Source organism: Nicotiana tabacum, chromosome 16 (genome assembly GCF_000715075.1).
Source record: "Nicotiana tabacum cultivar K326 chromosome 16, ASM71507v2, whole genome shotgun sequence".
Lineage (NCBI taxonomy): Eukaryota > Viridiplantae > Streptophyta > Magnoliopsida > Solanales > Solanaceae > Nicotiana > Nicotiana tabacum.
In genome coordinates this window covers 106642397-106670061 of record NC_134095.1, presented here as the reverse complement: position 1 = coordinate 106670061, position 27665 = coordinate 106642397, and the positions used below count along the sequence as shown (strand labels likewise).

The 27665-nt window shown below is 36.6% G+C and overlaps 1 protein-coding gene across 1 annotated transcript; it reads right to left on the bottom strand.

Moving 5' to 3' along the window:
* Window positions 1–20081: 20081 nt before the first annotated feature.
* LOC107793487 (potassium transporter 6-like) lies at window positions 20082–25316 on the bottom strand. The gene is made up of 8 exons (XM_016615859.2): window positions 24978–25316; window positions 24407–24896; window positions 24272–24325; window positions 22881–23141; window positions 22735–22787; window positions 21680–21803; window positions 21332–21586; window positions 20082–21246 (listed from the first exon to the last, which is right to left on the bottom strand). Exons 1-8 carry the CDS (start codon window positions 25014–25016, stop codon window positions 20183–20185), a joined length of 2340 nt encoding a protein of 779 aa, XP_016471345.2. The 5' UTR covers window positions 25017–25316; the 3' UTR covers window positions 20082–20182.
* Window positions 25317–27665: the final 2349 nt, after the last annotated feature.

Here is a 27665-nt window from a genome sequence, read left to right as displayed (position 1 = left end):
ATACCTGTTTGAACCTTTGTCGCTATAGTGGTATAACCACTTGTTGAAGTTATCTAAAACCTCCAGATCTACATCTTCACCAACAACAATAGTAAAAGGGTGCTTGAGGTAGAAAATTTTCGGTCCAACCGAGCTGCTGCCCCCAGAACTGTATAGAGGGATAAATGATGATCGGGCATGCTTTTCCGGATGCCTTGTTCTCCCCGGATGCATAGGTGTTGCATTAGCTCGCCAAACTTAACCAACTGGGATAAGTTGTTAGGCAACTCAAAATCATCTAATGTGACCCCCTTCTTCTCAACTCCTGATCCTTCTGAATCACCTAGATCCACATACTGTGCATCTGCACCTTCATTGTCATGTTCCTCAATGACCTGTTATGTCTGAGCTGCTACTGTCACTCCGTGAATTGGGGACTGTGCATTGATATCTTCCATCACTGTAACACAATTCATATCTTACTTAACAAGAATATTAAAATTTATACAACAAGAAAATATCTCTGAATGACAGTATGATACCTGTTTTGTCTTCATCAGCTGCAACTTGAAAATATGTATATAAATCACCATGTACTGGAAGATTTTCTTGACCAACTGCACCTTCAACATGCTCTGTTTTATAATTAAAAATGGTAAATAATACTGGATAATGGTGTCTTGAAAGTTGTAGCATATGTGTATCAAAATTGTAGATAATTTGTGGATAAGTGTAGATATGTTGTATATACACTGACACAAATTGTAGATACTTTGTAAGTATTTTGTAGATACCTGTTTTGCTGGTGCTGGCCTGCACTTGTTCCCCAGTATTGAACTGAAAATGCTGATTGTTCAAGTTTTTTTGTTGGTCATTGTTTTTTGTTGAACTGCCAGCAAACTGAATATTTTATGTTAGTTTGTATATATTTTTTCATATGTCTAAATTGTTTTGCTATAAAAATAAAAGTCAGATCTTACCTTTGCATCATCTTGCACATTTCTACTATTTATCATTTGCAAAATAGTCTGCACAGACTCATTTATAAACCCTTGAAGGCTATCGAGTTCTACAAAGACAGCTTTCCTAAAATCTTCAAGCTTTCCATCAACCTACAAGTTACAATATAGTAAGTTATTAACTTCATAATATGTCCTAACATACATTCAAAAACATATGCAATTATATATAGATATATATCAGAATTTACAAATTTGTATATATTTTGTAGACAGTTTATGAAATGTAGATATATTGTAGATATTTTGTAGATATATTGTAGTTTATATGTATTACCTGCTCAATTCCTTTTTCTAATTTTTTGATCTTCTTAGCAATAGACTCCTTGTCCTCTTCTCCATCTGTTTGTTTGGGTTCCAACGTAGGAGGATCAGCATTGGGAACCTCAGATGTTTTTTCACCTTCTTGAACTTTGTACTCAATTTTGTCGGGCAAAATCAACACTGCAATCTCTTTTCCAGATTCACCTATGTTGGTAAACTGAATGAGAAAAAATAAATTAGTTTGATCAAGGCAGAAAATGTAGAATAATTGTAGATATTTTGAAGGTAAATGTATAATCATAAAAAAAGAAACTTTACTTTTATCCACTCAGGCTTTATCATCTTCTCTTCAAAGGCAGCTAACCAAATCTGCCCCTTACTAGCTGATCATCTTAGTATGTGAGGTATTGAGTTAGAACACCTCGTAGCTAGATCAGTGCTAACAGTAGAGCAACACTCATAAAGCCATACTTGCAATGCTAGTGAGCATCCCCGTATGAGATAAGAATGTACATACAGATTTAGTCTGTGCCTAACAGATTCCATCATCTGGGTGAAAGATTTAATACCCCATGGGTATGACTCATACTGCCCAGATTCTACCAAATAGAACCTAAAGTGATCTACAAAAGAACCATGATCTTTGTCCGAAGGACAAATGAAAAATTCTAAAAGATAAAGGATGCACAACTTCACCGCATCCTCATCGTTTACCCATGATCTAGTGGTTACTATCTGTTTCAAATAAGACTTCTCCATTCTTAATTTGTTAGGAAAATAACTGCTCATTATTTTGCTAACATAAGTGGGAGTATAACCAAAATTAGTAACATGGGTAACACATCTTAGACCAGTAATTAATGCAAACTCACTCAATCCAAAATTTAATGTTTCACCCTTTAACTATACAGAAAAATATGATGCATTGGATTTGGTTAATTCATACTTCATCAGAAGATGAATGACTTGGTTTTTCATGCATATGGTGGGAAAAGACAGTAAGTATCCAAAACACGTCTTTTTGAAAAGCTTCAACCCAATTGAGGATAGAAACTCTTTAATCTGGCTAGGAATGCTAGGATCATACAAAGTGTGGAATCTAAGCATCCCATAATCAACATTATGTGGGGCAAAAAAGTTTTCATTCTGCACAAATAATAAATTATTTCACATTAATAAAATGCATAAAAAGGATACATTCATCTAAATTTTATCTACAACATAACTACAAATGATTACATAATATCTACAATTTAAAGCATTTTCTACAAAAAGGCAGCAACAAAAGATAACTATAATTCTGATTCAAATAGTACAAGCTACCTAACAATATAACTACAAAATATCTACAACTATAAAGACAGAACATCACAACTACAAATAATCTTCAAAATTAAGACAATTACTCTACACTTGTCTAAAACACGTATAACACAGATTTTACCATCATAAACCAAACTAAAAAAATTAGAAACGAAACTAATAAATATTTACCTTCACAAATGATTGGTTGCGAACAATTTTAGGCTGTGTTTTTGAATGTTTCTTCATTTTTGGATATTTCGATCTAGGAGACACCTTTGCTTTCTTTCCTGTTCGAAGATTAGGGACCTCTTCTACAAAGTCGTCATCTACCAAAATCTCTTTTCCTTTTCGTTTGACTTGTTTGTCTGGTGTAGAAGTTTCTCCAGCATCTACATCATATTTTTGTTTAGTTCTTATCTCGGCTATGATTTGTCGGGGAGAGGAACTATGAGTAGTCTCTGTAATTGCATGTGGAGATTTGCCTTGCTTTTTGGGTGATTTTGGTGATAAAACACCTAAATCAAATGAGGGTATATCAGTTACTGCTGATTTTTTTAGGACTTTGTTTCGAAGCTTTGTTGTTCTTCATTGATAAACTTCAACTGGAGTAGGGAACCAATTTTGTTGAAGGGTTTCTTCAATTTTTTGTGAATTTAGAGGGAGGATTTGGTTTCAGAAGATGGAAAATGGTAAAAAGAACGTGGGTATGAGTAAAACGTGGGCGGGGCTGAGGGGTTAGGAGAGAGAAACGTAGGATGAGTGGGGATACTGGGATATACAAATTCCTTTAATTAAGGAGTAAAAAACGTACAATTAATTATATCCTTAATTAATTATGGTATAAAATTGGTAATTTGGTATACTAAGTGTAATTAAGTCAAACCTTAAACATTGAGGATAATAAGGTTTCCTATATGACATAGGAATGTAAAAATTCCTTACAAGATTATGCGTGTTTGAAGCACTGAAAGCAAGGTGGGCCCAGATTTGAAGTTTGTGAATTTAGAATTTTAATTTTTTTAGTTATTAAATTTTAAATTAATAATTAGTATGTATTAAATGATTTTTTAAAACAAAATATAAGTTTAAATTAAAATTATTGATTTATGCTGAATCTATAAACTACACACTATTTCCACATTTAAGTAAGAGTGGAGCAAAACCCATCTCGACGTAGAAAATGATACATCGTACCATGATCAAACATCATGATTTTGCTGGAAATATCATAAGAAGCAATCAAATCAATACGCCTCCACTGCCTACCAAATATGGACCAAAGAGTAGTTGTTCTAACTTGGGCCGACTATGTCCCTTCTCAAGGATTTTCTTGTTAAAGGGGCCCATACTTTTGCAAAAGGTCAAAGTCACTGTTGGATGAGCTGTATTCATTTGTACATAAGCTGTAGTTAATTGTACATGTAATATTTTATTTAACTTAGCTTAGTAGTGCTTGTACTAGTGTTATTTTATTTTGTACCTTTGAGTCAAGGGTGTACATATAAATTTTACAGGGTAGCTTCTAGATACTGAGGTTTTTTTATCATCGGAAGATTAACTTGGCATTTGGAAATAAGAATTGTGAAAGTTCGGGAAAAAAGTGAAAAAAAAAGTTGAAGCGAAAATAGTATTTAAAAATTAGAATTGTGTTTGGACATGAATATAAATGTTTTGAATTTTTATGAGTGATTTGAAATAAAAAATTTGGAAAATAACTTTTTAGAGTTTTTTAGATTTTCGAAAAATTCCTAAATTCAACTTCCAGTGAGTTGAAATTTTCATAGCCAAAAATTAATTCTGGAAAAAAGTGAATATTTTCTGAAAAAAGTAAAATTTCTTTTATGGCCAGATGAGCCCTAATTCATCTTTCATTTATTTACAGCTTGTTTGGATGGTTGTTACCTATTGTATCGTATCGTATTGTTACTTTAAATACGATGTTTGTTTTGATTGTCACTTAAATTTATTGTATCGTATCGTTAAATCCGTCGTTATGTAGCGTCGAAATGTGCCACTTTATGTAACGATCGATTTTGTGTGGTCGCGTTGTTACCTTGTCTTTTTCTCTCAATCTCACCCTTCATTATAATTAAATAATTTTATTTTATCATTTATCCTATAATTTCATATAATAATTTTACCCTGTATCATCATTTTTGTTTATAATATCACAAGTTTATTCTTTATATTGTTGGTGCATGATATCATGAAATGACGTCAAACGATATAATCTATCCAAACATTGTATTCATCAAACAATACAATACAGTACAGTACAATACAATACAATACGATACATTATGAAGTGATATGTAACAACCATCCGAACAAGCTGTTACTCTCTCCTACTGATCTTGAATTTCACCGTAAGATTCACATGGTACTAGGGCATTGTAGTCAATCATGTCGATTTTCATTGTCTTCAGCTACTAATTTCCCTTCATCTTCGTCTTCTCCTTATTTTCCATCCATATTGTTTGCCCTCAAAATCGGATAACAATTGAATTTGTATGTGATTTTAAGGATATGTGGATTAAATTGATACAAAGCGATAAATTAAATTGCAATTGAAATAAAGTATGATAAAATAAATTCAAACCACACGAATTGAACAGTTAGAGCTTTGGGAGGTGAGCCACCCTTGAACAGAATGCACTTCGATTAGTGTCAAGACATAGTTGAATAAGAACTTTAAAGAAAAAATAACAGTATATTGCTTCTGAATGATTGTTACTGTCGTTTACAAGTAATCAAACCCCTTTTATATGGTAGGGGAGTCCTATTTTAGGTACATGTTACATCTCGCATTTTCGTAACGTAGAAATTTCATCGTAAGTTAAACGTAAGTTTGGGAATGAGATTATTTTGAGATTATAAGTATTTTGTCATTTCAAACAAGTGATAAGTAAATTCGTGAAGGTGAGAGGGTGAGCGAATCGAAGAAAATGAGTTTCGTCGAAGTTTGACATTTTGGGATAAAAATATGGCCCGAGCCATAATACCCGATATTTATGGACTAATGCTATACAAGGTACCACATGACCATGATAGTAAGGTGTATAAGGTATGTTAAAAGTGAGTAATATTTTAAGTAATTTGAAATAATTCTTAATTATATGAGTAATTGGTTAATTATTGGATAGTGGAAGATTATCAAATTAATCATGAAATTAGTGGTTAATTAATGGTGATTTTGGATAAGGCTTGAACTACAAAAACATGGCAACCCTTAAATTTGGCAACAAAAGCCAATATGTGACTCATAAAAGACATGGCAAGGTGTCACCTTATTAGAACATTTAAAAAGATTCACTTAGCTTAAGCCTTTTGAACGTGAATCATACAAATATAGGCACTTTGGCATTCTTTAAGCCTTCTTCAACGTGATTTACACAAATAATGTTGTGAAGATACACCATCACGTTTCAAAAAGATTGCATGCGTGATTTACAATGGTCAGAGCTGTAACGTGAGATTTTTCGATTCTAAGGAAGTACGGTACAGTCTTTTTCAAGAATATCATATAGATTTTTCCCTACTCCAGGTATGTTAAGGCTAAGCCCTTCCTTCATTTTGGAATGATCTGATAATTACACGAGTTTGATAACGAGGCATAAAGAAAAATTCATATCCCGGAGTTTACGTAGATTTTCCTAGTCTTATAAGTTACAATATTCTCCTTATCGGGACATCATATTCAATTGAGTATTTCCTTTTTCAAGTCAAGAGAGAAGAGAGTCTATATATATAGTATTACAATATTTTCATTACCATCGAGCGATAATCGATGGGCAGACCCTTATTGAACAACCTCTGATCAGATGGTAAGTTATATACCGAGCCTACTATGGTCGAGCGCCTATGAGAGAGCCCAGTTGGCCGAGATACAGAGCCTAGTATGGCCTAGTGCCTATGAGCGAGCTTACTATGGCAGAGCAGTTATATATATACCGAGCCTTATAGGACCGGACAAATATTTTACTTACTATATTGAGAGAGTTGAGTCAGTATCAACAAGTGAGCATATATTCAGATTATCTTTGACTCCCAGTTACTTCCAGTTATTATATTATCAGTTCAGTTTTAGCTTTCAGTATATTTCCTTATATACTCGGTACATTATTTCGTACTGATGTCCCTTTTTTGTGGGGCGCTGCATTTCATGCGTGCAAGTTCAGACAGACAGGCGAGTAGACCTCCTCATTAAGTGTTGCTCGAGTTCAGCCTAATCAGTAAGCTCCATGCCTTTCAGAGTTGCCGGGTTTAGAGCTTTATGTACATCTTGTGTATATATGTATATATATGTTATGAGTAGGTCGGGGAGCTATTTCGATCACAATATATCCATCAGTAGAGGCTTGTAGACATATCCTGTCAGTTAGTGCAGTATGTTGGGCTTGCAGGCCTTGTATGTATATTTGGTTGGTTTGTCTGCAATAATTATGATGGCCTTGTCGGCTCAGCTTTATATTAATATTTAGTCAGCATTCACAGTTGTCTTGCAATGTGGCCCATGAACAAAGTATGACATCATATGTTCAGAGTCCCTTAGTCGCAAGTTGGTACGCAAGGATAGGTGAGGCACCGGGTGCCGGTATCGCCCCTAAGTTCGGGGCGTGACAGTACAATTCTATAAAAGGTAAAAATCTCCTGATTTGCTGGTTCCTTATTGATACATACTGAGATTCCTGCTGTAATACCCGACCGGTCACGGACATTTCAACCTTCTGTTATTTTGATATTCTGTTGGTTATACCGATAATGTTTCCTCGAGCTCGTTTGTGGTCAAGGTCGATTCGGGATCATGGACTCAATGCTCTCGAGAATGGGTATTCTGACCTCATGTTCTGGTTCGATGGAACTTGGGGTTGATCTCTAATCCCTCAGGGTCCAAGCCCGATCTAACATGTAATAGACGAGCTCGATCTCGACCGTATACACGTATCTTTGGCGGGTTTGCTTAGAATGTTTACCCTAAAAACGGATAACAATTAGATTTATACTATGGTTTAAGGACACGTGACTTGCTTAGCACAAACTGAGAGAAAATGTAAATTGATACTAAAATTAACTACAAATAGAAATTGAGCAAACCAAATGAAATGTATTGCTTTGATCCTTGAGCTACACTGCCCTTGAATTAAGTGTATATTTTGCCGGAAAGTATAAACAAAGAAAAAATTTATAGCTTAAGATAAAGAGAATATATTGCTTTCAGTAACGTGAATATGATGCCTTTTGCAAATGATCAGGCCCCCTTTACATAGTGGGGAAGTCCTATTCTTGGTACAATTCTAAATACAATAAGAAATTCCATGATTGACTAATTAATCAGCTTCTTCTTGATACATGCCAAGATTTGCTCCGTGATTCTCGCCCGATTATGGATATTTTGTCATTATGTTATTCGACATAATAAGCTTCCCTCGATCTCTATCTTATTCGGTTCCGATCTTGATCGATCTCGGTCTCATTCGGTCTTGGTTTTGGTCGGTCTTAATCTCAATCGGTTTTGTGGTCTCGATTTTGGTCAGTCTCGATCTCAATTGGTCTTGTGGTCTCGAGCTTGACAACCTAACCCTACACCACAATTTGATATAAATCGATGCCGATCCTTGACTTATCATGCTCCTCCCTCAATTAGCTGCACAAAAAGGGCAAGCCCGATTTTGATCGTATACAGATAGTCCCCTCATTTTTTGGAGAGTAATAAAAAAACGACTTGAGTCCTCAATCTTTACCTCGATACATCATGACGTAAGATCCATGATGTAAGCAACAGAGGTAATCGAAACGTCTCGTCAGTATAGTTTCCTAGGCATTTAATGCGATCCAGTCGACGGTCGGCCACTACCGGATTTGAACCGTCATCTTAAACCTATAAATATATCTTTCTTCCTTTTTCAAACTTTACTTTCAATTCTTCTTCGCTCAATCTTAAAAATCCCCTACCTTCCTCAGAGCTTTTTATTTTCAAATCTCTGAGTTTCTTTACTTGTTTCATCACAAAATACCAAGCGCTCCTCCTTTGTTTTATTCATCTCCATTTATAAAAATGGCTAAGACTTCAAAAACCGTTCCACAAAAGGAAACCGCTTCTTCATCAAGGCCCGCCGGTGATGGAGCCATGGCGGAACCTCCCCTAGAGGACTTCGTTCTGACAAAGTGCCCTACTGTTGCCGATTTTAAGGTAGAGAATACACCTTCGACACCGGGTCGATGCGAACCGATGTCGATATACATATACACAATTACCGATGGTCTTCTCGACCAAGTTAAAAAGGACTGCAACTGGGTTGACAAGCACGTGGTGGTTCCCTCACATGAGGAATTAATCACTACCCAAGTGGAAGGGTTTTTAACTGTTTACACTTATCCTTTCACATTGGGTCTTTTAGACCCCATCATCATTGCCTTCTGCAAGAGATACAATGTGACCCTTGGCCAGATCCATCCATCATTCTGGAGGATCGTGATCCTCCTCCAATTTTTTGTAAACAAGATCGAGGGCCATCATTTTATCCTCGATCACCTTATGCGTCTCTATAGTTCCCGCTTTATCGAGAAGGATTGATCAAGCTTTACCGCCGAGCCACCAAACCCCCATTCTCAAGCATAGACGAGACCCAGACCGGGGTTGGATGGGCTAATTTTTCCAAATAAAAACCTCGGACCTAATCCTTGCTGAAGATATGTCATTTCCTGAAAAATAGAACATGAATCGTAAGTATTACTTTGACTTGAATATCTAACTTTGCCGTTTTACTTCTCATATTCTTTCTTCATCTAATTTTTTTGTGTTGCAGATGTGGCCCACGTGCCGGAAGTAATCCCCGATCTCAGGCAATGGGTCGAGGGCTTAGGCCTCATTTATTTTTTTAAGATTAAGACGTTTGAATCTAAATATCAAGATGTGTATTAAGATTAAACCATCTGAATTTGAATACACATCTGAATATATTAAGATGTGTATTAAGATCAGAACAGAAATAATTAAGAGTGTTTGATTTTTAACATCTGAATATATAAAATTTATCTTTATTTGAAAATTAATAAACATAAAATTCAAATAAATACTAACTAATCTGAATTCTATTAATAAAATATACAGTTTTTTAAAATATGATAGTTGATGGTGGTGATGGCTAACAGGTGAATGCCGAGTAGAGGCGGTGGTTGGTGGTAGTTTTGATTGATAATGGTGGTTCATGCTAGTAATGATTGGTAGTGGTGACGATTATGATTGAGGATGGTGGTGGTGGGTAGTGATAACTAATAATGGCGGGTGGTGGTAGTAGTTGTGACTGAGGAAGGTGGTAGGTGGGTGGTGGTAGGTTATAATGATGGGCAGTTCCGACTGTGGTTGTTGATGGTGATGGGGTGGTCAGTTGTGGTAGTTGAGGTGGATGAATATTGATTGTGGTGAGAATGATATATGGTGGTCAGAGTGGTGGGATAGTGGGTGGTGATGGTCGATAATGGTGGCGGCTATAATTGAGGATGATGGTGGGGTGGTGGTGGTGGAAGTGGTGGTGGTGGTGGGGGTTGACTATGGTGGTGGTGGTAACATGGTGGTAGTTGATAGTGGTAGGCAGTGGCGGCAATTAATAATGAATATGTTATAGTATCTTAATGAAATTAAATCTCCGTTATAGATCTTAATCATACAAACCTATTCAGACCCATTAAGTCGTTATGAAGTAAAAGAAAACAAGAACACTTAATGATTAAGATCTGAATAATTAAGATTCAGACTTTTAACACAAACACACTTAATGTCAGAGATTTGAATAATTAAGATTCACACCTTCATTAAGTGCAAACAAATGAGGCCTTAGTGTCGCAGAAGTCTTATTCCGAGCGTGCTTGCATAGAGTTATCAAAGGGTCAATTGGAGGCAGTAACCATGGTAGTTTTCTTTCTTATAACAATTATCATTCGGGTCTTGTATCGAGCTTGCTCGGCTTTTTTTTCATTTGTAGGCCTTGGAAAAGATGTAGCAATGAGGCCCCCATCTGCTAAAGAAGAGGCACTTCTCTTATCATTTGCCCCGAAGTAGGATAAAGAAAAGAAAAGAAAAGAAAAGAAATTAGGCTCCGAGCTCTCCGGGCCTGAAAAAGAAAAGACCGGCGAGGAAGCCCCGTAAGACTAAGGGTGACACCGATGCTATGCATCCGGACTTGATCCATCAACTAAGAGATGAGTCCGAAGAGGAAGAAGGTTCCAGTCTGATAGCCCGTAAGCGGGCTGGCGCTTCGATACAAAAGTTCCCCGAACCGGAGGAGGTTGGAAAGGGAGCTTTTGCCAAAATTTCAGAGCAAGAAAAGGTCGAGGCCGCTCTATCCCAAACTGAGATGATCGAAGAAGGAAACGGAGGCAAGGAATCTCGAATAGCTAAAGATGTCCCGAGGGACGAACTCGGAGTGATTGATATCTCTGAGTCCCTTCAATTTTTGGACACTACAATTCGCAAAGTTGTTAACTTGGTAGGTCCCCCTTGCGAGAGTCTTTAGGGGCCAGTTGACATCCATACCTTCCTAGATGGGGTGGGGTTCAAAGCTTCGGGTGATAACACCGGTTTTGGTGACTTATCGGTGCCAAAGAAAACACCGTCATCGGATGTCAATGGTCTTCATCGAGCCCGAAACTAGTGGATCGGTTCCCAGCCCCCAGTGTTAACCCCAATCGTAGGCATACCATAGTTCTCACTATTCTAGAGGACCCTCGGGTCTTCTCTCTCCCCCATGGGGATCACTAGCTACCTGAGATGCTTGATGACCAAAGAGGACCAAGCTGCAATGGATGCGGTGGGAGCCGCTCGTTTGTTCAACGAGGCTTAACACACTTCGAATCGGGTAAGTTTGAGGGCCATTCCATTATCTTTTTTTAAAATTTTACTTGTAGATAGTTCTAACATTTTCCTCCTTACTTTTACACTTTGGTGCTGCATCATGAGGTCTTCCTTCGAATCCAAGAGGAGCACAAGGCTGAGTTCAGGGCCTTACTGAGAAATGTGATACCTACAAGCTTTTTAGTGAGAAGCTTCAGGCAGATTTGGTGACAACTCGAGATGAGCATGCTGAGATGGCCGAGCAGGTATTCCGAGTGCTTCATGATAGTGAAGATGAGTTAGAGATAACAACTAACGATCCAATTCTACAGGTTCGACAAAGGTTCGAAGAGATCAAGGACCTTCAAAGGCAAATAGATGAAGTGCAATCCGAGGCTGAAAAGTTCAAGGGGTGTATGGACATCTTAGCTTCAAAAAAGGAGGTCTTCCAAGCAGAGCTGGAGTCGCCGAGTCTCAGCTTCGAGCTGCAAGGGAGAAGGCCTCGGTCCAGGCAAAGAAAATTGAGGAGCTCCAGTCCAATTTAGACAACTTGGCCAAAGAGCTCGAAGTGGCCAGATCTGAGGTGATGTGGCCAATAATAAGGCCCAGGTTAATGCGATCCAATACAAGGTCGATGATAAAGCCACCTAGCGCAGGCCAAGAGCATGGAGGATAATGCGAGGTGGCAAGCTCGACGGGAGGCCCTCGAGGGGGCTCGTCATCAAAGCTTCCATATATTTACTAAAATCAAGATTGCTAGGGCAGAGAAAACAAAGGATCGAAAGAGGGCTTTTCCCGAGGAAGACTCCGAGTATTTGAGTGAATCTGGCTGTGGAGAAGACTCTGAGGGCGAAGAAGCTTCCTCCGATAAGGATCATGCTGCTTAGGCTTTATAATTTTTGCTTTTATGTAGAGGCCGATTGACCTTTGTAAAGAATTCTCGATCGGGCCATAATAAAAAGATTTTGATGAATATATGAAACTTTTTCCCTTCCATGGCTTCTGAATCTGTTGTCTTTATTTTTTTGGTTATTTCATGTAAGGGTATAAATGCCTTAGCATAAGATTATGAAATTGTGTTCGAGGGTCCAAGGTTTGGGATGGTAAGGATCGATAATAAGCATTGCCCTAGACTATTTCTAATCGATGGACCCCAAATGATGATTCAAACTTGAGTTTATGTAGCCTTTAAGCTTAATGATCAAGGACCTGCTCGAACTCGAAATAAGGTAGCCCTTAGGCTTTTTAGTCGAGTGAGAATGATCTCTCGAACTCGAAGTAAAAGTAGCCCTTAGGCCTTTGTAAATTTTGTATTTGTCCAATCTAGCCTTTGTAAAATAATCTTTCATATATATATATATATATATATATATATATATATATATATATATATATATATATATATATATATATATATATATATATATATATATATATATAAGGCTTTCCACCCCTTTTCGGCTCTAAAATTTTTCCTTTGTTTTATTGCTTGTATTCATAAAGGTTGGAATGCCTTAGCACAAAATAATAAGGTTGTGTTCGAGGGTTCGAACAAACCTCGCCTATGTTGCCCTTCTGGGTTAAGTCGTTATCGGGGTTCGGTGTTACCAAAGTTTTTTCCCGATAATATCTTGAGTTTAAGATTCTGCCACCTTTAGAACAGCTTGTGAAAGAATTTTTTCTTTTTCGAAGGCCTATTTTTGTTACGAATTTCGGATGTCTCCGAACCATGTTAAATTGGTCGTAGCCTTTTAGTTCGGACGTAGCCCAGTTAGCTCACTTTCCTGAGTTATCCAGGCTTTGCCTAAGATAACAGTCCCCGAGTGGGTATGGCCGTGGCTTTTGAAATTTGAGGGTTGCCTAAGAGGTCTTATGCCCTCGATGTTCAATAGTTTGATCTATCCGAGTTTATTTTATGGGCGGTAGTCCCCGAGTGTTGGGGTGATTATCCAACTCCAACTGCAATCGGCCCTTGGGCTCGTTTCCATAATAGATCGAAAGTATGGGGTTTTATAAAGTGATTTTTTTTCAAGACATTAAATTGTTGTTAGGAAAGTACTTCTCTTTATTCTTGTAAAAAACAATAACACATGCGTACATGTTTTATGTCAGGGATCGAGCAATCTATGTGGGCACGATTCGTTTTGACCATTTGTACCTTACAATAAATCCTAACTATTGATACCCTTTCATTTCGAAATAATTTCCTTGCTAGAATAATTCAATATCCGAGGGTAAACCCCCAATATTCGAGGTTGATTGTAGAGAAATCTCGGATACTATAAACACAGCCTTTGATACCGATTCATGATCGGCCTTCAATTCTAAGGTAGCACGATCCACTGTCGCCTCATTAAAAACCTTGCCTAAAATCCCATTTGGAACAAAACAGTTCATGGGAAAAATAGTGCAACGCTTGCTTTTAGAGCTAAAGGCTTCGTATCGCTCTTCGTCGATAACCTGCAAGTGTTAGTCAAAAATAGAAAGAATTAAAATGGGGTCGTACCTCAGCAATAATATTGTTTGAGATGCGTTACGTTCCAATTATTCGGTAGCTAATTTTCATCCATCGTTCCGAGCTTATAGGATCATTTTCCTGTGATTTCGAGAATTTGGTACGACCCTTCCTAGTTCGGACCCAATTTTCCTTCATTTGGATTTTGGGTATTTAATGTGACCTTCCTCAGTACCAAGTCCCAACATTAAAGTATCGAAGGTTGACACTTTGATTGTAATACCTCTCGAATTGTAATTTTAAGGCAGCCAATCGAACAAAGGCAGCTTCACATCATTCATCTAATAGCTCCAGGCTAGTATTCATGGCCTCATCATTTGATTCCTTCATTATATATCGGAATCTTATGCTCGTCTCCCCAACTTCAACCGATATTAAAGCTTCGGCACCATAAACCAAAGAGAACGGGGTAGCCCCGATACTAGACTTCGAAGTTGTGTGATATGCTCAAAGGACTCCGGGTAGGACTTCTATCCATTTTCCTTTGGTGTCAATCAACCTTTTCTTGAGGTTTTGTATTATGGTTTTGTTGGTCGATTCGGCTTGTCCATTCCCACTAGGGTGATAAGGTGTTGATAAAATCCTTTTAATCTTGAGGCCTTCGAGAAATTTGGTCACCTTGCTGCCGATAAACTGTTTTCCGTTGTCACATGCAATTTCGGATGGTATTCTGAATCGACATACAATGTGGTCCCAAATGAAGTCGATGAATTCTTTCTCCCTCACCTTCTGATAGGCCTGTGCTGTAACCCACTTAGAGAAATATTCAGTCATAAATAAAACAAATTGAGCCTTACCTGGTGATGATGGAAGAGGGCCAACGATGTCCATTCCCCACTTCATGAATGACTATGGGGATAAAACCGAATGCAGCAGCTCCCCGAGTTGATGAATCATGGGGGCATGTCTTTGACATTTATCACATTTTTGCACAAAGTCCTTCGCATCTTTTTCCATATCAATTCAGTAGTAGCCGGCTCTGATTACCTTTCAAACTAGTGATTCGGCGCTTGAATGGTTACCATATGTGCCTTCGTAGACTTCCCTCAAAACATACTCAGTATCTTTCGGTCCAAGACATATCGCTAGCAGACCGTCGAACATCCTTCTAAGTAAGGTTCCACCTTAGGACAAGCTAAATCGGACTGCCTTCGTGCGCAGAGCCCTCGATTCCTTTGGATCTAAAGGAAGTTTTCCATTCTTCAAATACTCTATGTATTTGTTTCTCCAGTCCCAGGTCAAGCTTGTGGAGTTTATCTCGCCGTGGCCTTTTTCCATCACTGACCTCATGAGTTGTACGACAGCCCCCGAATTGAGCTTGTTGTCTTCGACTGATGAGCCTAGATTTGCGAGGGCATCGGCTTCACTATTTGAACTCGAGGCACATGTTGCAAAGTCCATTCTTTGAACCAGTATAGAGTTACTTGTAGCTTATCCAAGTATCTTTGCGTTCGTTCCTCTCGAACTTCAAAGGTTCTGGTAACCTAATTCATAATAAAGAGGGAGTCGTATTTGGCTTCGATCACCTCTGCTCCCAAGACTTCGGCTAGTTCGAGACCTACAATTATAGCCTTATATTCGGCTTTGTTGTTAGTCAATTTACAATTCTAATAGATTGTATAATCACGTTACCTGTGGGTGGTTTCAGCACGATGCCGAGTCCAGACCCTTTCACATTCGAAGCACCATCCGTAAAGAGGGTCCAGATCCCTGAAGATGTACCCGAGTTGACTAATAATTCTCTTTTAACCTCGGGCACTAGGGCCGGCGTGAAGTCAGCCACGAAGTCTGCCAAGATTTGAGACTTGATAGCTTTTTAGGGTCGATACTCAATATTGTACCCGCTGAGTTTTACAACCCATTTGGCCAACCGCCCCGAAAGTTCGGGTTTATGCAAAATATTTCGAAGTGGATAAGTTGTTACAACACATATGGGATGACATTGAAAGTATGGTTTAAGTTTTCTAGATGCGCTTATCAAAGAGAGTGCTAACTTTTCTAGATGAGGATATCTAGTTTCGGCTTCACCTAAGGTCCGACTAACATAATAGATAGGGAATTTTGTACCTTTTTCTTCTCGGACTAGGACCCCACTTACCGCTATCTCCGATACTGCCAGATATAAGTAAAGTTGTTCGTCTGCCTTCGGCGTTTGAAGCAGCGGCGGGCTCAACAAGTATCACTTAATCTCCTCCAAAGCTCGTTGACATTCTGGGGTCCATGTGAAGTTGTTCTTCTTTTTCAGCAACGAGAAGAATCGATGACTTTTATCGGACGATCTCGAGATGAATCGACCCAGCACTGCAATGCGCCCGGTTATCCTTTGTATGGCCTTCACATTATCCACTATCGCTATATATTTGATTGCTTTGATCTTATCGGGATTGATCTCGATTTTCCAATTCGACACCATGAATCCGAGAAACTTACCGGACCCAACCCCGAATGCACATTTCTCTGGGTTGAGCATCATGTTGTATTTCTTCAATATACTGAAAGTTTCCTGCAAATTCTTCCAATGGTCCTCTGCTCGTAGGGACTTAACTAGCATGTCATCAATATAAACTTCCATAGATTTCTCTATTTGTTCTTCGAACATTCAGTTTACTAGGCGTTGATATGTTGACCAGTATTTTTTAGTCCAAATGGCATTACATTATAACAGTAGGTACCATACTTAGTGATGAACGAAGTTTTTTCCTAGTCTTTCGGGTTCATTTGTATTTGGCTGTACCTGGAATAGGGAAAACATAAGGGTGCCTGCTATTCAGAAAGAAAACACAGCCAACTCCATCAATCGGTTAAGTATATTTCTATGAAGGACTCATTGTTTCTATGCCCAATTAATTTGTTACAAATAGCACCAAATATTATAGTACTCCCTATCATTAGTTTATTCATTAGGTTGATAGAATGATAATAAATTGTTCTTCTATAATGGAGTGGGAATTGCATCAAAGAATTGGGTGTGTCGAGTGTGAACTACAAGAAGAAATGAGATATTTTGGCGATTGATAGAAATATCCATACATTTAATGTGTTGACATGAAATAATAAGGGTATTTTAGAGAATTCAAATATGTATACAATGTTAACCTACTATAATATGTAGATATATGTATGTGTGTGTGTGTATATATATATATATCACCCCCACCTAAGAATACCAACTGGAACATTTCAGACTTCACAAGAAATACTACCAACAAGAAGGTACAAGAACAGAACCACATTATCGAAAGGAGCTTAGAACTACCAAACCTTATAGTGCAGGATTCATTTAGAAGGAATGAAAGTCTTACACTAACTCATGACAAGAAAGAAGGTTGCCCTACATACCTTGTTGTGGATCTAACTACTCTTCTATGATGATTAACTTTGCCTTTAATGAACCTTCAAAATCACTGCCACCAGATGATATTGGCTACTCTAATAATTCTACATTTCTTCAAGCTAAATCCTAATAGAAACGTCTTCTGATTCAGTTTAGGCTATTTTGAAACTTCAAAGTAGATGTGAGTGGGTTTTTGGTAAGTTATGGTAAGTGGTAGTCCTGGAAAATGAAAAAGAGTGAGCCTTACTGTTCTTATATATGTACATCAGGCTTTGGAATTTCGCTGCTCCACAAACAAAATGGGTCGCCCTGCATTGGCTGGCGTGCCCGATGGGACAGTTGATGAAATTTGGTCGCATGCAGTTGCCTCTTTTATCTGGTAACGTGTCCCTATCTGATTGATCATGGTAGAAGTCACACTTATCAAAATCTACTTAGGTGTGGGGTGTAACACCATCCCTCGTATCATTCGTCGTAGTTATTCCATACAAACTTCTTTTAGTCATCCTGAGTATAGCCCACCGTAAACTTCTTTTATTCATCTTGAGTAGGCTATTAGGTTTCTGCATTTATTATGACTGATGGGTGCTTAGTCTGAGCTTTGAAGTTCCAAATATTATTAGAAAATTAATTAGTGCAATTGTAAGTTCACTTTCTTATAAAGGGCATGAGGTTAAAATTTTATTATCTATTTTTCTGTTTCTTGAAAAATGATTTGGTAACCAGTAACCATCGTATCGGAATCCCATTAGATTCAATGTTTTGAACTATAAGCCCCCTATTTCAATGTGTAATATTTGATTACTAATCATTTCATTATTTATCTCTAAGACATTCATGGGTAGTTATTTCTTCTTCCATTTTTCTTCTTTTTTGATATCACTATTTAGTCTTTTTTTTGTTGCTCTAGCTAGTTCTTTTTGCTTATGAGTTGGATTGAACTTTTTTTTATGTGTTCCTAATTCTTGTGAGTTGAGATGGAAAAAATTTTGACCCCAAAAATTCATAGTGAATGCTATTCTTTTCCATCTTAAAGATGATGTTAATTCAGAATCATTTAAAGACGATTCAGGAAAAAGAATATCCATCACGTTCAAGACGAATAACTCGAACCAAACACCAAAATATATCAAACAGGCGGAATGGATAACCTATTTGGATTATGTGAATTACTACATTTCTACGTTTAAATGGGTGTGGCATCCGGTACCTCCAAATTCTGGATTCGCCTCTGTACATAATAATCTTCAAATTTTGAATTGATTGGTGTATGTTCTAGCTTAATCCTTGGGGACTCACGGGTTTTTACCTTAAACATGGTGTTTCTATAATAGAATTCCTGATACATTTTATATGATGCCTAAATGTTTCCTCCTATTTAGATGTGGGATTTGCCTAAAGCAAGTTTTACAACAAACCCTCTTTCAAGTCCAACTACAAGTAATTCAATGTGGGTTGTTACACTCATCCCATTAAAAACTCAAACATCCTACCATCGTACAATACTCTAATTCCACTTTGTCACGACATAAGCCCAACTACTACTGTGTAGTATGCTACGGCTCAACCTTTGGGGCCTCCTACAAGGCTCTCTAGCGTGATAGATGTAAAAATTGTACGGGGTGCCCTATTTGGTCGCCCCCATTTAACCTATACCCATATTTTTAAAATTATTTAACCTATACCCTAATTTTTACAACTTCAGCCCCCTCCTTCTTTCTGCTACCTGTGTGCTCCTTTCTTCCTCCTTTCTTTTTTGAAAACACAGACAAAAAAAGGAGAAACTGAAAACAGGCCCATGAATGGAATCAAAACTACAAAAATTCAGTTACTGATCAACATGAACAGGGCAACTTGGTACTCCATAATTCTAGCACTGCTACTAAATATTACTGCTGTATTATACTTGAATTAGATTCGTGAGAAAACAAAGCAAATACTAATAGATGAAGCTGAAAATGAGCTACTTCTATGGCTGTCCAGAAGCATCGTTACCTTAACGATCAAATATTTGGATTTTTGCATCGCTAAAATGTTGCACAAAACTTCACCTTATTTTTTCATCGCTAAAATGTTGCACAAAACTTCAGCTTATTTAGTGCTGAAGTTTTTACAAATGAACTAAATAACTTCAACATCTTCTGCTGAAGTTTTTGAAAAAGCTTTATGACAAAACTAATGAATCTAGGACAAAACTTCAGCTTATTTGGTGCTGAAGTTTTTACAAATGAACTAAATAACTTCAACATCTTCTGCTGAAGTTTTTGAAAAAGTTTTATGACAAAACTATGAATCCAGGACAAAACTTCAACTTATTTAGTGCTGAAGTTTTTACAAATGAACTAAATAACTTCAACATCTTCTGCTGAAGTTTTTGAAAAAGCTTTACGACAAAACTATTGAATCCAGAACAAAACTTCAGCTAAAACATGCTAAAGTTCAGCAAATAGAGAACAAAACATTAGCTAGTAGAATGCTTAAGTTCAACAATTACAAACAACTTCAGGCCCGTCTACTTGAATGTGAAGTTTGCGTGATTGTCTTTGCTACTTCAGTCCCGTATGCCTGAAGTTTACGCGAAAAGTAGGTACGCTTGCAATTTTTTTACAAAGCGGGTATAAGTTAAAATGTGACCTAAAAAGCAGGTATAAATACAAATCCCCGATAGATCCACCCGTAGTTCGTAAATATGGCCATATTTAATGCTAGAGATATGACTGTCACATGTACGTCACTCGTCATATAATTCAAAAAACTTATCCTAGTCTTACCTTTGTAAAATAGCATCAGCAACAAGTTACAATTATGGTTTATATTTTACATTCTCAAACATGATAAAGGTTAACACGTTTCTTGTATTCTCATGATAAAGGTTTATATTTTACATTCTCAAACATGTACAGGTATTATTACTAGTTTCTCTTCTACACCCAAGATCATACATGATAGACCATTCCTACTTCTAAAGTAGAAGCATGAGGTACAGTCAATGCATAGGCTGGTGGCCTACTGATCTTTGTCAAAATGTCATATCCAAAATTTATAACCATTTTCTTAAATAAGCTAGATCCTCGTTTGGTTCGGACGTAGGAATGCCCCAATATGTAAGCTATGCCTGATTCCCTAGCTTCCATCAGTTCACGCAACTCCTCTCTTGCACCTCCGTCAATTTTTGGAGTTTCTGGTATGAAAAACCTCACTCTTTTCTTAGGCTTGGTTATCAGCGTAGTGTGCATTGCTCTAAGTTTCGATGATCCAACTGATTCGGAACTCACTTCATTGTCCTCGCGAAGTTGAACTCCAGATATATGAGTCGAAGGGGTTCCAAGAACAGTCAAGTCCTCCAAATCCTTGGATAAATCTTCACCAGCATTACCATCCAGACCTGTTTTTCCTGTCCTTATAAACTCCGCTATGCTACATACAAGATCATTCTCAAACTGGAGATCATCCTTGTGAGCATCACGATAACCATACCTAACGATGCATCTATAGATGTGCTGATCTCTTGGGCCAATGTGTCCTACAAGGAACCGTTCCTCGTGTCTAACACGAGGAACTGGGACAGATTTGACACAAATGAAAACTAGAACCTGGTGAAAAGCTGGAAAATTAGTAACAAAGTGCGAGAAGATTGCTGGGATTCCTGAAACCAGCTCAGTGTATATCAGGCCAATGCCACGGATCCTTACAATACCTAGGGTGGGACCTGCACTGAGTAGCCAGTCAATAGAGACCTTATTTTGAACATCAAATTCGTACTTTTTCAGCGAGCCATAGTGCCAAATGCACATCACCATCATGAAAATGAAAGAAATGGCAATAGGCACCCATGCTCCTTCGAAAAATTTCATCAACGAAGCAGAGAAATATAAAGCCTCAATTGTCCCAAAAAAGATCCCAAAGCAAATTGCAAGGAGGACATTTTGGTGCCAACACAAAACAATTACCAATGACATCAAGCAAGTGGAGACCAACATGACAGTTATGACTGCCAAACCTGATGCAAATAAGAAAAAATATCATTTACTTTTTGAGTAAAACTAAATTCGCCCCATGTTTTTTGAGTATGATAGAATCCATACCTGCAGCATTGCCCAGCCTTTTGGTGTCTCTGAAACCAACAGTAACAGCCAAACATAATATCATTAAGGTCCAGTTAATCTCTGGGATGTAGATTTGGCCGTGTATTTTTGACGACGTATGCACTATTTTGACTCTTGGGAAGCATCCCAATGCAGAGCATTGCTTAATAATTGAAAAGGTTCCTGTTATAGCAGCTTGGCTTGCCACTATTGCAGCCAGCACAGCAATCACCAGAACAGGCCATCTTAGTTTCTCTGAAACAATAATGTAGGAGATGTCAATTATCAGCAGAAAAAAATTGCCTAATTTAACTTGTCCTAGTAAAATCAACTCCTTAAGATGCGTACGCGGTACAGAAACATAGAAGCCAATCTGATAGTCATTCTCCATAACATGATGCCGTGACAGATAAGCAGCTTGCCCCATATATGCAAGAACCAATGATGGATAAACCATGAAGGTAAAAGCCATCTGCAAAATGGAACTGGTCTCATATACAATGGTACAATCTCACGGTGATACAAAGTGTACAGGTAAGTACAATTTACACCAGGGACTATATTTTGGCATTCTCTTTTTCAACGACGAAAAGGAGAACATGCAGAATAAAGTATTTCAAAAATCTATCTTCAAACTGCATTCATTCATGTCTCTAGTTCGATATTATTTTCCCTTATCGATATTCTCATCAGATTGTAAACACATATCTGGTGATACAATCCCAAGACAATAAACAAACGATTATCAACTGATAATATGGGAAGCAGTTGTAAACATTTCAGCAGAACTAGCATCAATCCTTAAGGAAATTAAATAGATAAATTCAGCGATTGAGAACAAAGGCTGCTCGAAGCTTCTCTTTTGGGTACAACGTGCTTTCAGATAAAGTAATCGCCTAAGATTGCTGCTAACCATTTGATTGACTATAACAGTTCCTGATCATTTGATAGCTGTAACTATTTTAGACATTTGAATGAGATATCAAGATTAAGCTCCAACAATCAGGAAAGATTGATTTGTCAAAGACTTACATTTCATGTATGAGGTTCCATTGGAGACCAATCAGAAATGTTTTCTTCCTGAAGAGAAATCTCTTCCACACTTTCAATTAGGAAAAGAGATTGTATTAGACACGGGAATTAAAATCATATAGGAAACTCATCCCATTTAATGATTCATGCCTTGTCTTTTAACAGTACTGATCTATCAGTTTTTCTGATGTATACTTTGCTGCCTCTCACTCCCTTCTACTCTTCATCCAGATAACGAATTGTGGATTTGAACACCATATTTAGTAAATGAAAACTTTTTCTTCTCTGAAAATCATCATATGCGAGAGTTTACGATATACATAAAGTCTTAAAGATATACAGGACGCCTATCAGGATGGATGAACACATACCTTTATTGACAACTGCGAGAAGTGCCCAAGATCAGCAAACATTGCTTCTGAACCTGAAAGAATGAAATGTCGTATTTGGTGATCATGACACTGAGAGAAGTAGTAGATATCTATTTTCTTTTGGGAAGACACAGCTATATACTTGCCTGTTATGCAAAGAAGGATTCCTCCCAAGGACATCCAGCCACCTTTTTGAGTTTTCTTCAGGAACTTGTACACGTAAAATGGAGACAATGCTCGATACACTGTCGGATTCCAGTGTATTATATTATATATACCAATAGCACTGATACACAGAAGCCAAGTGACGACAACAGGTGCAAACAAAAAGCCAACCCTGTGGGTGCCATAATGCTGAAGGGCAAACAAGGCTATCAGTATGATACATGCAACTGGAACTTCTATATCTGCAAAATTTTCATATTTCAGGAGAACGGATAGCATGTCGTTTTGGGCATAGGTATCAAGAGTTACATTTTATTTTAAATCCTTTACATGATAGGAAATACAATCAACTAGCAACCAAAGAAAGAAGAAGGAATAAAAGGAAAAAAGAATGAACTGAGCCAAATTCTCTAAGATTTCTCAAAATCTTGGACCTCCACATGATATATCACGCTAATTCGTGATTAACTTGATGATCTATTCCATCTCAAAATTAACATAACTCTCATGAAGGGGATCATCCCATATCAACCATAACTACCACAACGATAAATCAAAGTGCCTGTAAGCACAGATTTATACCTTTATGATTCCCTTTATATTCTTCAGAGATGTATCTAACACGATGAAGTTCAGCGAGTCCAAAGGACAGTCAAGATTTATGAATGCAGTCAATAGATTATAGCAAAGTAAACCTGCACTACTGTTCAAACTCTGAGATTCTAGAGGGATTAAACATCTGGTAGCAATGAGTCAATATTTTGTCCAGAAGTCCCCAGCAACCCATTTGAGGACTTCACTTTTAATTTTAGTTTCTCAGCCACAAGGCACTTCTTTATGGTTGATGGATCTCATTTAGGATCAGCCAACATATATTAGCCCTTCCTTTGGTATAATTAGTACAAAATTTTGACTTCCTAACCTCCCACAGAAGAAAAAGTGTGGATAATTTTCTCCTCTTCGCTTCGACTGCTGTCCCATTTACAGAACATCAATCGAATGCCACTTCTCCATCCATCGCAAAGACAAAATCGCTTCTCTCTTATAGCTTTTTGTAACATAACATTCAACCAACAAATTCTATGCATGGAAACTTTATGCAGAACAAAGAAGGCCTAATATTTGACCTAATGTTGTATGGACTATGGTAATCAACAGAAATATCATCGATTTACAAAACATAATGTGACAGATTGAACGATAAAAGGTCTGTCAAGTTTCCCCACGACAACTCAATTGTCAAACTATTGAATATGTTAAGCTGATCTGAAAACACACAGTCTCTTTTGTCAACTTTTCTTCAGCGTTAAGCAGATAAAAAGCTGCATATATACCAAAAATGATCAGACAGAACAAGGTTAAAGAATCTTACATAAGTGATGATCTTTTCCCAAAGAGAGTTCAGCACCAGAAATCGCAGAGAAAACTGCCAAAAAAAAAAATGAATTCAATAACTAATACTACAAAATTGAGGTTTCAACCAACCAAACAGAAAACAGTGGCATACCAGAAATAGCAGGTGTAAGAATGCCATCCCCTATTACCATACAAGCTCCAAGTAGAGATAATACAAGTAGAAATTTCTGTAATACTCTATACCCCTCAAGAGTTGATTTAAGTTTTGCTCCAAAAGTATTTTGCAAAGGACTAGTACTAATATCCTTCTTGTAGGTTGATAATTCTTCATCTGCTAACTGAGAACTTGGCAATAAATTCACTTTGACATGTCTACAGAGGAGTGAATATAGAGCAAATGTACCTCCTTCACCGTTATCATCGGCTTTAAGCACAATGAACACATATTTCAACAGAGGAATCAAAGTCAATGTCCAAAAGATAAATGATAAAACACCATAGACTTCTTCATTCGTCTCTGTATGTTCAATGTCTTCAGCAAAAGTACTTGTATATACATAGAGTGGGGAGGTACTCAAATCCCCATAAACAACTCCCAAACTTTGATATGCCAGTGTCAAGATTGTCCTCCAAGATTCTTTCTGCAAAATCAACAACATCTTTTTTTTTTGTCTGGAAATCACAACACATTAACAACATGTACAATTGTACAGAAGACTCACCTTTAAACGATTCTGGTAAAACCCTGTTTCAAGATCCATGGCGCGTCCTTAAGAAACCGGTTTCATAGCAATATTTACAATTTACCTTAACGTCCGTTAGTGCACTTTGGTACAATATATTAGAGAATTGCACAAACAGGAAAAGCCAAAGAGATATATATATTTCAAGGTGTTAACCCAGAAAATACAGATAGAAACTTGGGAGTAGAAGAATAAGAGCAGAGAGTCTTCTCACAAGACAGGGAGACAGCACAATTATAAAAGTATTTTTATTACTAACAAGGAAAGGAAGAAAACAAGAACGTGAGATATAGTTGTATATAGTTTGTGAGTGCGTGCTTCTCGTCGTGGGTGGAGAGTTCCTGTGTGACAGTTTGCTTATGGGAATTTTATTTATCTTTTCTATTCTTTTTGCTTCTGGGAGTTTTCTTGTTATGTTAGCGAAAGGATTTGTATTGACAGCGTGAAGTTATTTCAAAAGAATTTAAGTTATATATATACAAATAATATAAATATTTTAAAATTATATTTGTATATTTTAGTCTGTAATATCGGTTAGTTAACTTTAACAATTATCACTTAATATTTATCAAGAAATTTATACTATGTATACTCAACAAATAATTTAATTATATAAATATTTTTGACGTAGAACTTAAATTCTAATTTAAATAACTTGCAACAACATATAATAAATATTTATAACAAGTCAAATATAGTAACTTAAAAAATGACAAAATTATCTGTTGTAATTTTTTTACACAATCAGTATAATTTAAGTATTTAACTTGTTCATAGATAATTTATTGCACTTATTATTGATTGTTACATGTAATTATCTTTCATTTTCTTGCTTTTGGTAGACTTTAGTACCCTCGGTTGCGGCATAGGGACAACATGTCTACGTTTGCGCTTATATCAGACAGAAATTTGTATTTATAGTATATTTTGTAGATTATTGGAAATTTTCTATTTATTGCAGTGAAGTCCTTTTTTCTGCCGTTTCAGCTTAGTTGACTTTTTGGGGTTATGAAAACGATGCTTCTCAGAAGAAGTTTTGGATGAGATCTTACGCAGGTGCTCATTGGATATTCTCTAAGTAAGAAGGACAAATTTGTTGAATACATTTGTTTATTGAAAGCCACTTGAACTAAATTAGGTTAGGTTGATTTATTTTTATATACTATAAAACATGGATATTTATAAATTTTGATAAGCACTACAAGTTATAAATTTTTCATATCAAAATAATGAAACATAAAACCATTATAAATATTAGTCAAAGTTTATTAAATTATATTCCGAGGAACCATTCAAAATATTGAGATTGAACAGAAAGCATTAAATACAATCAATTAAAATGGGATCAAGAGGGGAACCAGGTATACCGTTCTTTCTTCAGTTGATTTTTGAATATTTCTCCGTTCACTTTTACTTATCCACAATTTGATTTTGCACGCCCCTTAAAAAATATTTACCCATAATAATGGTAGTATTTTGAGAAGTCTTAGGAAATTATTATAGAAATAAGTAATTAATGATAAGGGTAAAACATGAAAAATATATGGTCCTCTCTTGATTTGCTAAAATTAACAAGTAAAAGTGAAAATATATTTTTAATATAGTGAATAAATGAAAGTGAAAAGAGGAAGTATATTCTTTCTCTTCGAGTTAATTTTTGGTAACGCATCAAACTTTTTAGTTTTCTCTAAATTCACTAAATTAGCTTTTGGGGATTTAAAGTCACAAAACATATGGTTTGTTCTCAAGAAATAAACTTGGCCAGTTGGGATGGGCATAGTTTGGGCAAACCCGAAATCCAAATCGAATTTCGTGTTTTTTGGCTTTTTGCTTTGACTTGTTGGATTACAGATCGGATTTTGGGTTTAATTTTAAAACTTTTTGAATATCGGATTGGATATTAGATTTTTTACTTCAGATGTTTGGATATCCAAAAATCCGAAATTTTTATACTTTATATTTAGTCCATTATCCAATATGTCAATAGTAATACGTTCAATACCATACCCATTAGATATTATCTCATATATTCAATATTAATTATTAAGTTACTGTCAGAAGACTTTCTATTTGGAAATGATTTTACTATTGCTACTTCTTATCGGCCGTATTAATATCTCTGTTGTATTTTCTTAATAATAATTTTATTACTTGAATACTTTATTTGGATGATTGCGCTGAGAATGAGGAAATTTTCATGCAATTTAACATAAGTACTTCATTTGGATATTTATTTTTATAAAAGGAAGAAATATCTTCACATACAAGCTCAAAATCGAAAATCCAAAATATTCAAACCGATTAATTCAAAATTAAACTTAAAAAATTCGATCCAATCCGAAATTATTTGGATTGGATTTGAATTATCATTTCTTCAGTTCGAACACCAAAAATTCAAATTGAAATTTCCATATACACTCCGAACAGCCCGAACAATGGTCGGAAAAGTTAACTCAATTTGAATGGAAAGTCTCGTAGGAATGTCAAATCAGCTAAAATGCCTATCTGTCTTTCAAAAATCAGCAACTATATTTTTTAAATTCTTTATTTTTATACAGCAACTCTACTTTTTTATTCTTTTTTTTTATAGCAGCAACTCTAGTATACCAAATAAAAAAGGAAGAAGACGCCTATAGAAAGGCAAATATAATACAAGTTTCAAAAATC